At 39.2% G+C, this 12,790-nt stretch overlaps 1 protein-coding gene across 1 annotated transcript in view; it reads left to right on the forward strand.

Moving 5' to 3' along the window:
- The window catches only part of LOC131693203 (solute carrier family 12 member 4), a 666,250-nt gene that overhangs the window by 45,170 nt on the left and 608,290 nt on the right, over positions 1 to 12,790 (forward strand). Inside the window, exon 3 of the mRNA XM_058980844.1 lies at positions 8,446 to 8,817. Coding sequence (XP_058836827.1) covers positions 8,715 to 8,817 — 103 coding nt within the window. The 5' untranslated portion in view covers positions 8,446 to 8,714. The remainder of the gene's footprint in view (positions 1 to 8,445; positions 8,818 to 12,790) is intronic.

The following is a 12,790-nucleotide window of genomic DNA, read 5'->3' on the forward strand; positions in this document are numbered from 1 at the left end:
TTGGTGGCCTATTTTGCTCATCATTATCAACTATACACTACATTGATATGCCTGCAAGATTGATATTGTTATTGTGTTTCTATTGGTGCCGCCTAAACAATCAAAAAAATCTCAATTTGCTGCCGATTGATTAGATTGCACGCACCTACTTGTTGTTGCCAGCAAGTTTCAATTGAAAAAAATATATGAGAAAGGCCAAAACAAGATAATATCGGTTCAAAGAAGTTATGTGCATACTTTCAGGTGCTGTAGAGTGGGCGGCGTGGGATCAAAGTTTATCTTTCCGATTGCTACGCGATTTACGCGAAGTAGGTGGGCGATAAAGATTTAGCGTCTAATCCTCGGAAGAATTTGCATCATTATTCGCGTGAGCCTTCGATTAGGTAATAGGATAATTTAGGATTGTGGGTGTTGCTTTTTTATCGATTTTTAATCAATTTGATTGATAAGATGTTTTGTTACATCGAACGCAAAACGTGCAATCATCGTGACTTTGGTTTAAACCATTGCGTTGAAGATTGCTTCGGCTTGGCTACTTGAAAATCAATATTTACCCTATTTCAGATGACTCATTTGCCGGTTGACGATAGCTTTTCTAAATAACAAAAAGAAACAGATAGAATGTAGCGTTTCGTGTTTCTATTATTGCCCTACTCATTCGATGGAGTTGGTTAGAGCAGCGTCTGCCACCATTGTTCAACGCATGGGCTCAAATGGTAGTATCATGTTTAAGATACGTCCGTGATGAGTAGTTCAGCAGTGTCAGGTCACTTTTGTTATTATACTGGTTCTTAGGAACGAGGAACATACTAAAACCCTTAAATGATTTTCTCCTCCGTGTATTGGATGTAGCTCGATGCGTTAGGTGAATAATTTGTATACGATGGAAAGCTGAATGGGTAATCTCTCTAAAAGTACGATGCAGAATTTATTTTTCGATTATGTAGACACAGTGTTGGTGTTACAGTGGCTGTTAATATAAAGTGATACAAGATGTCTATCTATTCGTGATGTGGCATGTTTATTGAGAGAGAAAAAATTAGTTCAATAATCACTTGTAATTTCATTGCAAGAACTTAAAACACTACAATTAGCAAGAAGGCCTACAAATCAAGATCTAGTAAATTTTACACTTTAGTATAACGGTTTAGAGGGTAAAGCGGTGGTCTGATAATCGGTTGTTCGAAGGAAGAATTTTAAGCGTCAGCAGAATAGTAGTACTGGCACTACAATTATCCTGGCCGCTGAGAATTGGATGCGATGCCTTGAGGGAAAAATGCTCAAATTTTGCTCAAAAACTGTAGTGCTTTTTTACAATTTCATAACGCTTACTATTATCGATATAGTTATGATATTCTGGTCGTAATATGAATAAGTGAGATTGTTGAGGTATTGGAAACAAAGGTAGCTAAAAATGCAATGATCCTCCAATATTCCATAATTCGTGACACTGACTCAAGCCACTCCGTATGCTCAGAACGCGCTGTGTTGCCATCAAACAGCCACGTGTAAATTGTGTAACCAAACATCGGTTTACGAAAAACCCTGCCGGAGTCTTTCAAGAGAAAGGCATCATCATCATCGTTGCCGAATAATTCGTGCGCTTCGAATCTTAACAGAATGTATTGCAGTCGTCACTTTCTAGACTCTTTGTAACTACGGGCATCTTCTTCGATTGCACAGCGAGTGTGGGTCCGCCCGGAAGTTGTCGATCTCTTCCAGGTTCTCTGTAGAACATAACTTTAGCGTATCTCTTCCTGCATTTACGCTACATGCCCAGCCCACTGGAGATTGTCGTGGTTTATTCATTTTTTGATGGTAACATACTTTTATACTTGATAGAGCTCTTCAGAGCTTCAGGTTAACTGAGCATAACGTTAGCTGATCTTTCTTTCGACATTAGCGCTACATGTCCATTTCAAGGTACCGTTTTTATTAACCTTCCAATATCAGCATGTTTGTATAGATAGTGATTCATGCGTCTGCACCATTCTCCACTTTCTACTGTGCCGTCGAGAATTGAACAAGGAGTTCTTCTCTCAAACACGCCGAGCACTCGATTGTACTTCCCATGTCCCATGACCGTACAGAGCAACAAAGAGTGTCAGAGATTTGTATAGATCAAGCTTTGTACGTGTCTGTAGGCTACGTAGACCATAGAACCACTACACCTTTTTACCAAAATATATCAACTTGTCTTGATAAAGCTTATATTCAGTCCGATTCTCACAGTCTTTTAAAAAGCATAAATGCCTCTTTCACTGCTCTGCGATTAACGCCAATGATTTGGATGTCGTTCGCGAAGCCAAGAAGCATGTGAGTTCTCACGATTATCGACTCGAGCACTACTTTAAACAATAGATTACTGGGTGCATCGTATTGCTTCGACTCATTTATCACGAAGATCAAGTCGGGAGTATCTGCGGCTATTTTTACGTTTGATTTGGACCCCCTTAGTATCATACGAATCAGTTTACTCGGAATGCCATGTTCAAGTATTATCTGTCACAGTTCGTTTCGTTTCACTGATTCGTACCCCAACTTGAAATCCACAAACAGATGATGAATGCGCAAGTTGTTATCCAGTGAACTTATCTGGTCTGGTCTGTTGTTGATCGTCCTTATCGAAACCCGCATGGGATTCGGTCAACGGGTACAGTTTGCTAAACAGAACACGAGAGAGTTCCTTGTAGGAGGTATTGAGGATCGTTACGCCTCGATAATTGTTACACTGGAGTTTGCTCCGTTCTTGTACTTGGATTATATCAGACCATCCAACCAATTGGATGGAATTTCCTCTTCCACCCACATCATCTTAATCACGCGGTAGGCTACGGAATACTAGCTGAACCGTAGAAAGTCCTTTTTGCAACACTCCTTTTCACCTCGTGGCTAACGTCAGTAGTGTTTCATGCTGTATGACCTCCTCGATAACATAGTACTGTACTCAATTTCCACCTCGTTCACAATTCAGATTGATTCGTTCTCTATCAGCTTATTATAGTTAATAGCAAGTCCGAATGTCGAAGTCTCGCATTTAAATGTCGCAAATGCCTTTTACTCAGCTATGCCATGAACTCCGCTTGTGAGATCACTTGATGGTAGCTCCGTTCCTTTGCAAACCAGTTCTTCGTATCGCACCTTTAAATTACAAATTATAAATTAAGTAAGAGGTAAGGGTTTCAGCGTAAAAAAAAACACTTTTTTGCGATTTTTTTAGAACTTCGCGGGAAGCGAATTAATCAAAACTGTTGTACATTATAGTGTATTATTTCAATAATATTCTGTAATTGTTCTATGCAAAAATATCGACAAATGATTCGGTGACGAAGCTTTTTGCAGAACGTCTCTGGAAAAAGATGATTTGCGGTGTTACCTGCCATTCAAAACCTACTTAACCGATTACTTTCAAATTTTGTTTACAACATTCTACGTAAAAAATACATAACCCTTACGTCGAGTTTTTCAGATAAATTTTCAATTAAAAGGGTATTTCAGCCATTTTAGAAACGATTTTACGATAAATTTCGCCTTTTTATGAATAAAAACTCCCTCAACCTTCCGGCAGTCGCGCTAGTGCACTGAGTGCACGCTGCTCTGAAAATCTAACGAAATCGTCTTAGGAAACCAGCGGCTGCTCGTTCAGTCATAAGCGCGACTTCCGGAGGGTTAATTGAAAAATTATCTAAAAAACTCAACGTAGGGGTTGGATAATTGTTTACATAGAATGTGTATGTAGAGTTTGGAAAAAATCGGGTAAGTAGTTTTTGAATGACAGATAACACAGCGAATCATGTTTTTCCAGAGACGTTCTGCAAAAAGCTTCCTCACTGAGTCGTTTGTCGATATTTTTCCATAGAAAAATTACAGAATAATATTGAAATGATACACTGTAATGTACAACAGCTTTGATTAATTCGCTTCACGCAAAGTTCTAAAAATAAATAGCGAAAAAAGTATTTTCCTGCAAACCCTTCTCCCTCCCCTTAAGAAAAGAATCGCCATGATGCTTTCCATCAATAATTTCTAATCTAAGAAAATGGCATCCATCGCAAATAACATCAACATACACAGATATATAAGCATCTTCAGCAAATCGGAATTTACTGACTAACCAGCAACAACTGTACAGCATGAAATGTTCTATAAACGACTGTATATCATATTTACAAACAAACCCAAAATATGTTGACAACCGTGACCCATAAAGAACCATTCATAGATTACATAACGCAAAAATTTGCCACATTTGAGAGAAAAATGTTTTGGTGGTCCAAGGAACAATTCTGGATTTACTATAGCAGTGTGGATAAAGATGATCATGTATCTGGTACGGGTCGGCACTACACCGAGTTGGTAGGATGTTGCTTATGTTACAGTATGGTTTTCTTATGCGATGGTGCTTTACTATGCTCTTGAGCTCGCTCCAAACAATCAATGGTATGGTATCGTTATAGCGACAAAGGCGTCACAGTGGACTCATGAAAATTAGTTTAGCATGAAATTAGTGTCTAAATTTGGATATTGTGAACTTTTTAAACGATGTATGTAGATAAGAAACATATAGGGGAGCTTGCGGCTTACCAGCACATCTCGAACCGGAACATTGGGTGGACTTTCTCGAATCCGAACATGCTCGGTGTCGTGATATTCGTGGCCACAAGCACAGAGTACGTTCTCTATGACTCGCAACAGGTCAATGTTTCGTATGATGTCATATGAAACTTTTATTGTTTCCTATTGCTCGGATCGATTAGCGATCGTGATTACGATCGGCAGATAATTACAACCGGCGGATCAGAGATAACCTTCCACATACCATGGAATTGTAGCGAAATTGAGCAGAATTAAAATCACGCATTACATTTCTCCCGGTCATATTGAAATTGTCACAAAGCTCGTGAAATAAGGTAGACCGCTTATCATCATGAGAGGAGCTCCATGCCGTACTGTGGATGGTTAAGGGTCCCAAGACTATCTTGGTGCAGTTAGATTTGCAATATTGGAATTTTATCCATTTCCGGTAAAAAATAAATCAAGACTTAAAAAAATTGGGCGAAATTGAACCATTTAACAAGTGCCCCAAAGCAATTGAATTTTATGTGGGAAATCAATATATTTTTTCATACGTTTTATATTAAAATTCGAAACTTTTTTCAAAGTAATAGAAATTTTTTTGAAACTTGGTAGAGTTCGAGCACACTATGAAAACTTAAAAAAAAATGTGAATGAATTTTTTTTAAGAAAAGCCCAAAATTTGAGCAGTTTTATAGTACAATTTTTTTTAAAAAACCTTTTTTAGGAATTTGAAAAATTTTCGATTCAAAGGTTTTAGTTGAGTTTTTGAGATAATTATTCAATAAGGGTGCTTTTTACTAATTTGAAATAAAAATTTCTATCTTTCACGAAAAATTCCGCCATTTTATGAGTTGAAAAGCCCCTTAAACGAAAAATTATCTCGAAAACTCAACGTAGGGGATAGGTATTTTTTACATAGAATGTGTATGCAAAATTTGAAATAAATCGAACCTTTGAATGGCAGTTAACATCGCAAATCGTATTTTTTTCTACCAAACGCTCCGTCACCGTGTCGCTTGTCGATATTTCTGCATGAGAAAATTACAGAATGTTATTGAAATGATACATTATAATGGACAATTTTTTTTATTAATTCACTTCACCAAAATGTGTCAAAAATTCGCAATAAAAGTGCTTTATTCCACCCTGAAACCCTCAACACAACACCCCGCTTAAGAATATAATCGAAAAAAACTTGATCGATAAAGAGAAGGAAAAGGAATTAAAAAATGCTTCGAAGCGCAAACGTAATCGTCGCACACCTAACCACGTGATTCGGAATGCACAGCTTCAATTCCACACTCTAGCGACGACAAAGGCACCGAAGAAGTCATTTGCGAGTACAAAACCAGACGTAGCTGCTGAGAAAAACATGTTTTTTCAACATTTCCTTCCGCGGTTTCATGATTTTTCACATCATTTGCCAATTCCTCATTTTCTTATCTGCATGACGTCGTAGGATTATGTTTTGGATTGTGTTTTTAATTTTTCAATAATCTGCAGTATTCATACTCTTCAAATGAAAGTTGAATCGATGATTTTATATGTGTGTACATTTTATTTAACCTCGAATATTAACCTATCATACCTCTTTATTTTGAAAACATCGAAAAAAGTACCTTTGCCTTATTGGATTTAGCTTGAAAAATATTTAGCCATGCATAAAATCATTATTGCCAAAATGTTACCAGATGTATAACCTTTTTGTCCACAGTTGTTACGTCATTTAATTAGCAAGGGACTGGAAGGTGAAGTATATTTTTCAATATTAGGAGCCATAGTACTCAAGGAGAGCAAGGAGTTGAAGGGAGAAAGTTTAGAAAAGCGTGGAAGAATCATATATGTAAGCTTAGAGCTCACCGGCGACTCAACTTTTTGTCTGCTACCGTAGGAGTCAAGATCTTTTGGCATTAGAAATGCGAATCACCTGAGTCTACGGCATGTCCGGACAAGCGTAAAGTAACTTGTTACTTCATGCTGTCGGAAACGATGACTAATTCGAAGACCTGCCCATAAATGGTAATCTTTTGTAGGTAAACCCAATCATCCTTCTATTCAGAGGATTTCAATTTATTACCCTTATTTATAAATTTCGGTCCAAAGAATATTACTAGTAATCGCTACATGTGCACCGTCAGCTCATTCACGCACGCACAGCCTCTTCGTTCTAGTCATCACTAAGTCGTCGTTGGTGCTAGCTTGCTCGTTGATGGTACTGACTGTTGATTTTGAGATAAATAACGACTTCCTTTGTTCGTCACACTATGTATACCAGATTGAAGTTGTGGAAGCAGGAAGAAGACAGTTTCGTGATTGATTTTGTCGGTTGTTAGAAACAGACTAAATTGACATTATGATGAAGCGTTTCCGAGATTTTTGTGAAAAAAGATAGGTGACAGTACTTTACAACTGGCGACTTACAAACGCCCTTTATGATCCAACACGTTAACATACAAACGCTCGGGTCTTTCGCGAGCATCCAAAAACAGCTAAGCGATCTTGCAAACATGAAAAATCCCCTGTGATTAAGTGAACGTTTAGCACTTCTAAAATACAAACGCGGTATCGAACGTGAACATACAAATACACATGTTCGCGCGAGCATGGTTCGATCACGTCCTGAAGTCCTTACCCTCGATCATAGTAGCCTAGGTCCATGTCCATGTTAGACCGTTAAAAACGATGTTCATTTCCATTAGACAACATTCCATGGTGACATGACCGGGAGACCGAGTTATATGGGGGAACTCACTTTCCTCTAGCATCTAAATCGTACATTAAAGTATCAGATCCACTATACTATATTTATCCCCAAGGAGAAAAATTGAGTAGACACTAAAAGTTCTCTCAGGGGTGCAAATTTTTGGGTAAAGCATTCTTTGTACATGCAAGGAACAAATCATAACTCAAACTTCGCATCGGCCTGCTAAGCCAAAACAAGTTTCGGCTTCGCTATATCTCATCGACATAACAGAACATAAATTGTGTTCCTGTTTTGGTATTTAGCGTCAAGCCGGCGCTAAATTATTCCAGCAATAAGCTATCCGACATTAAAATTCCTACGAAACGAAATCGAAACACACCAATGACTTTATCAGATTTACGGTGCGCGCGATCATTGAAGAACACACGCGAATAAGGAATGACCACACGGTTTTAAAATCGAATTAATGATCGCGATTTTACATATACGCTAGCACACACGACATACAAACGATAACGCACAAACGCTCGAGCCCTTTGCGATGATACATGCGATCGTAAAGTCCCTACGTCCGCTAATCTGAACCGTGCACTCAATGTCACATTCAGAATCACGGACCACTGCAGTTCACCCTAAGCAATGTTTTAGTGGGTGACTGCTAAGTTTTTTAGTGGGTGAAGGCTTTCTCGTCTCGTCTGCAATTGTAGTGTGTGATTCTGACAGGGAGTACTTCCGAGAACCCAGCTTTACAGCTCCTGTAGGACCCCCGAGGTTAACCCCCCTCCCCCCGAATTACGAACATGCTGATGTTAATGATCTTATTTTTTCTAGACAACTTGAATCGATGAACTACTAATAAAAGTATCTTTTTACAATAAAAAATTGTTCGTGTGAAAACGCGGAAGTTTCATCCGGTGCATAAAATACTCAGCTCTCGGTGGTAGCAGTTAAAGTCACATTTCACAACGAAAATGTTGTTTTAAAGCTCCAAAGCTTCAAAGCTAACCCGAACATGACAAGAAAAAAATATTTTGCGTATCACATAATAATTTCTGATGATAACGTTGAATCCGAGTGCCTAAAATTTTAAACCCTGCCCTCAGTCATGTTATAATTTTAGCAATATTATTCACAAGGTTTTTTTCTTCTATTTCTTTTTTCAGATACGCTTATTTTTTCCTTGGGTTTTTCTTCGCTCATTCCTGTATGGCTAGTGAATAAAAAGTACATCAAATTGTAGTAGTGCAGTGGTGCTACCTATTATCGGCGTGAAAGTGGTTTATGTATGCTCCCAGTCGAGCAGTGTTTGTGAAAGTGTTTAGTTGTTTAATGAAGTGATTAGTAAGCAAAAAATCGTAAATAGCAATCATCCAACGCGGCAAGTGGTAACATTCCTAAGATTTGAGTGTGCAAGGATAGCACAGCCTCCAAGATGCCAGAACGCTTCAAGGTAACCAAATCGGACGCCACCCTGTCGGCGAGGGACGAGGAAGCGGCCGTCACTGGAAAGTTACTGTCCTCGTCCGAAAAACAAGGTAAGTGTTGCACATTTAATTCAATTTCCCATCCGTTTAGAGCCAACGCCCGCGAACTATTTTGGCGAAATGGAGATGCCGCATAGTTATGATTTATGGTCCCAGCGCTTGTTATTTTTTTACTTTTTATTCAAAAGTGGTTCTTGCACGCAGAGATACGATGGTAGGATCGCGTGCCGCGGAGCCATTCGTTGGGGCTAGGAGGTATAGATTCTGTGGTCTGTGGATAGCAATTAGGAGGCGACTTGGGTGAAGGGCCAAAATAAACGTTTTTTATTTCTTGTGCCTTTATAAGGATGCGCACTTTTAAGTGGAACAAACTGAGTATGTAAAAAATATAATGTGAGAGAGCGGGTTGTAGTTAGTGAAACAATCTATTGCTTTTTATAGTTGAACCATTTGTCAATATTTCAACAAGTTGGAAAATGCATCATAATTACCCCATGCAACGGGAGGCATTCTTTAAAGTACCACAAAGTGTACTAAAAGAAGCGCTATCACAATGACCTAATTAACCTTAGCGGGCGGGCAGCATCAGACGACAAAACGCAAATCAAGCCAAAGAATGGAATTGCATGGGGACATTATTTCATTGGAATTTACGACTGCATGCATCGCTTGCTTTGAAGTCTGTTCAAGGCAACTAATCGGGGCGTTGCATCGAATCGCTCTCCAAGAAGATTTTATTATCATGAATAGGATAGATTACAACTTCTTTCGGATGATGGTTATTGTGTTTGCTTAATTAATACCATTTGTATAAACGGAACCGTTTGCCTTGCGTGGAGCATATACAAAGCCGCCGCCGCCGCCATCACCCGCATGATGACGTTGAAGTTGATTAATTGTCACGTAGATGACGAGAGATGAGTTGTTTGAAATGTTCAGTGTGTTCGAGTTTTCTAATTACGACGTTCTGGTAAATTGATCGAAATTTATTATTTCGCGAGCTATTATTATTTGATAAACTAGTTAATAACTGAAGAGAAGTCGTGCAAGCTTTCTTCGTGGTATTATAATGGACAGAAACCGAAGCCTGGAAAAAGACACAGACGCATGAACAACGAGCTGTAACAACTATATATACATGCTGACAAGTGTGTGTGTCGTCAATGCAATCGCTGTTCTAATCTTTTCGACTTTGGATTATTTGGAGATGCTGATTGTCAACAAGTAACGAGTGCCAATTACAGAACGATTCTCTGCTGAGCAGCATGTTTGTTTATTTGGTACAGATCGTGTTTCATGTGTCTGCTCCATTCTCCAAATCTATTTTGCCGAATTCGTCGACCGCCTTGTACCATCTCCCTCGCCTATTCTATTGTTTTTAGATCAATACCAATGATTAGGGTTGCCATCCCTCCGGGTTTGACCCAGAGACTCCGGTTTTTGGGGTTGATCTTCGGGGCTCCGTGTTTGATATCAATTCCTCCGGGTCTGGCGAGACGACAACTAATTTTTATTTTTATAGTACTATAACAAACGAGTTCTTTCTGTGGTAATGTTGGCTGCTCCTGCAGTGTCCGTAACTGTTGGCCAGTCGGGAGAGTTTTTCTCCTTTGTTGGAATCTGTCTGTGGCGATGGATAACCGGAATCTCTACGCCCTGCGATGAAATGAAACTATACCGACATCTTGATGCTTCACTCTCCTCTTCATGTTAGCTGTGGTGGAGAGCAATGTTCGTTCGGCTTATCCTCCACAGCGATAGTGGCAGGTGCTTTTGGATTCTTTGCGGTTCCGGGGTAGTGAAATTCTACACCCAATTTGGGAATTTTCCAATCAGTACATACTCATGTTTCTCCTGAAGCCTATTCAAGGTCAGTGAAAATCTCCGGATAAGAGCGTCACCCAGAGGTTGCAACCCTACCAATGATATTGATGTCGTCCGCAAAACCAAGAAGCTTGTGTAATCTCGTGATGATGGTTCGATGCCTTTGCACATCAATTCCTGGTAATCCAAAGTTGTTTATTGATCAATACCAGCGCTAGCTAAGACCGTACGTAGAACGCGGCAAAAAGAGAAATGTTAGTCCAACACTTATGATTACTAGAGGCCGTACGCGTACGCCACAAGTGCCACGAGAAGAGGGAGATTGGGATAGGTGATCGATTGAAAATTGTGCTGGCATTCGCGTTCGATTCAAGACTTTAGGAGTCTCCGGGCGTCCGGCCACTAGAAGACTCAATAGGTGCCTAACAATACGAATATCATAACGACGAATAGCGAGAAAATTTCTAGGAATATAGTTACTTCAAATGATATATTCATAGAAGACAAGCGAGTCAATATATAAACTAGAAAAAGTAATTAAAAATAGTAAACAAACTGAGCCTACAACTAAAAAGGTATGCATTGTGTTCGCGATGAGAATATGAAAAAAAATGAGCGGCCTTAGAGTGAAAACCTTACTTTGTATGACGCACATACTACTTACTAGCTGCATGATAAAAAAAACCAGCTATTATAAAGAGAAGCAAGCAAACTTATTAGGAATAGATAAGAAGATATATAAGAGAAAAAAAATTCTAATTTAATAAACAAAATTACAAAGTCTAAAAGATGCAGGAAATGAAGAAGTTTTCCAGTTTTTGTCGCTTAATACGACAAGGGAACAGGAACGCATTGGAACAATTCTTAGTTTCTACCGCCCGATGCAACACAGCCCCTAGGCTTGGTTTGTCCGGAGCAAGATAATTGTGATGTTAACCTGCTAGTAAACACTAGCTCCTCTGCGATTACCGGATATCTAATAAGCAGTGAAAATGATTATCCGAAGAATTATTGTATTGTGGGGAGATCATATCAAAATAAAAAATTTGATGAAAACCCGATGTCACGAGCCACTCGAAAAAAGCATCCATGCTGGGAATGGGGTAGAACGAAAACAAATGATTTGCTTTTTATTTGTTGCTGCAGCTTCGAAACGGGTGCATCCGTTGCGCCAGGTTGCTTTGCTTCACTTGCGGCAAGTTTCCAGGCAAATTCAAAATTGTTTTCTCGATAAAGAATTGGCAAGGGATCTGTTCCTGTGGCAAGAAAATCAGCGTTTCTGTGACGGATAAGTCTACTAACTTGGAAGTGTTAAATGTGTTTAAAATAGATTTCTAACCAGTTGTTATTGTTTCAAAGTGGAATCCCACGAAATGTTTTAAGAGTACTGATGTTACGATGAGGCTATTTCCATTATCCTGGTTCGCTGGCAGTTTCCTGCCAGTTCTGTGAAGCAAGTTGATTACAGTGAAAATACAACAGTGTTTTTGCAGCATCGAGAACCGTTCTTTGAAATTCCTGGCGAAAAAGGGTTATCAACTAAACTATGGCTTCCAAAAAGTCACGGCGAAAGTTTATAAACCTGAATCGGTTTACGCCGAATTTGAATGACAATAACTCACCGGAAGTGCTGTCGTTTTGTTATCTCAATATCCTCTCGGGGTGTTGATACACCCACTCTTCGAGAAGTGTGTTTATACCCTTGGGAGTGAAAAATACTTCCGCATTGTCTATGTTCTCTCTGTCGTTATTTTCCTTATCACTAACATTACCACTTCCCCAATCCTTCCTATCAGGGAAATGATGAAAAAACAAATCATGCCAAGACACAAATCTCTGATCAACATGGGGAACGTTCCATTTGAGCCTGTTGCGACTGATTTCTGATTCCTGATCATGTATTGGTACGCTGGGTGGTTCTCTTCGAGCCGGCAGAGGTTTTGTAGTGCGGCTCAGATGCGGATCGGCAACACACCGCGTTGTGCGCAGGAATGCCGTTATGCCAGGTTTATCTGGAACAGCCAAAGTTTTTTGCAGCTTCCAGACAAAAAGACAAACGTCTCATTCTGCCAGATTTTTATATTGTAGAACTTGTTACACACAAATGTTGGAAATTTGGCCAAGATACAACATAAATAGTATGATGCACGTGCTATGAAGACTAAAATATATAGAAATGTTCGACGACTTTGAAGTTGCA

Source organism: Topomyia yanbarensis, chromosome 3 (assembly GCF_030247195.1).
Source record: "Topomyia yanbarensis strain Yona2022 chromosome 3, ASM3024719v1, whole genome shotgun sequence".
NCBI classification, from domain to species: domain Eukaryota; kingdom Metazoa; phylum Arthropoda; class Insecta; order Diptera; family Culicidae; genus Topomyia; species Topomyia yanbarensis.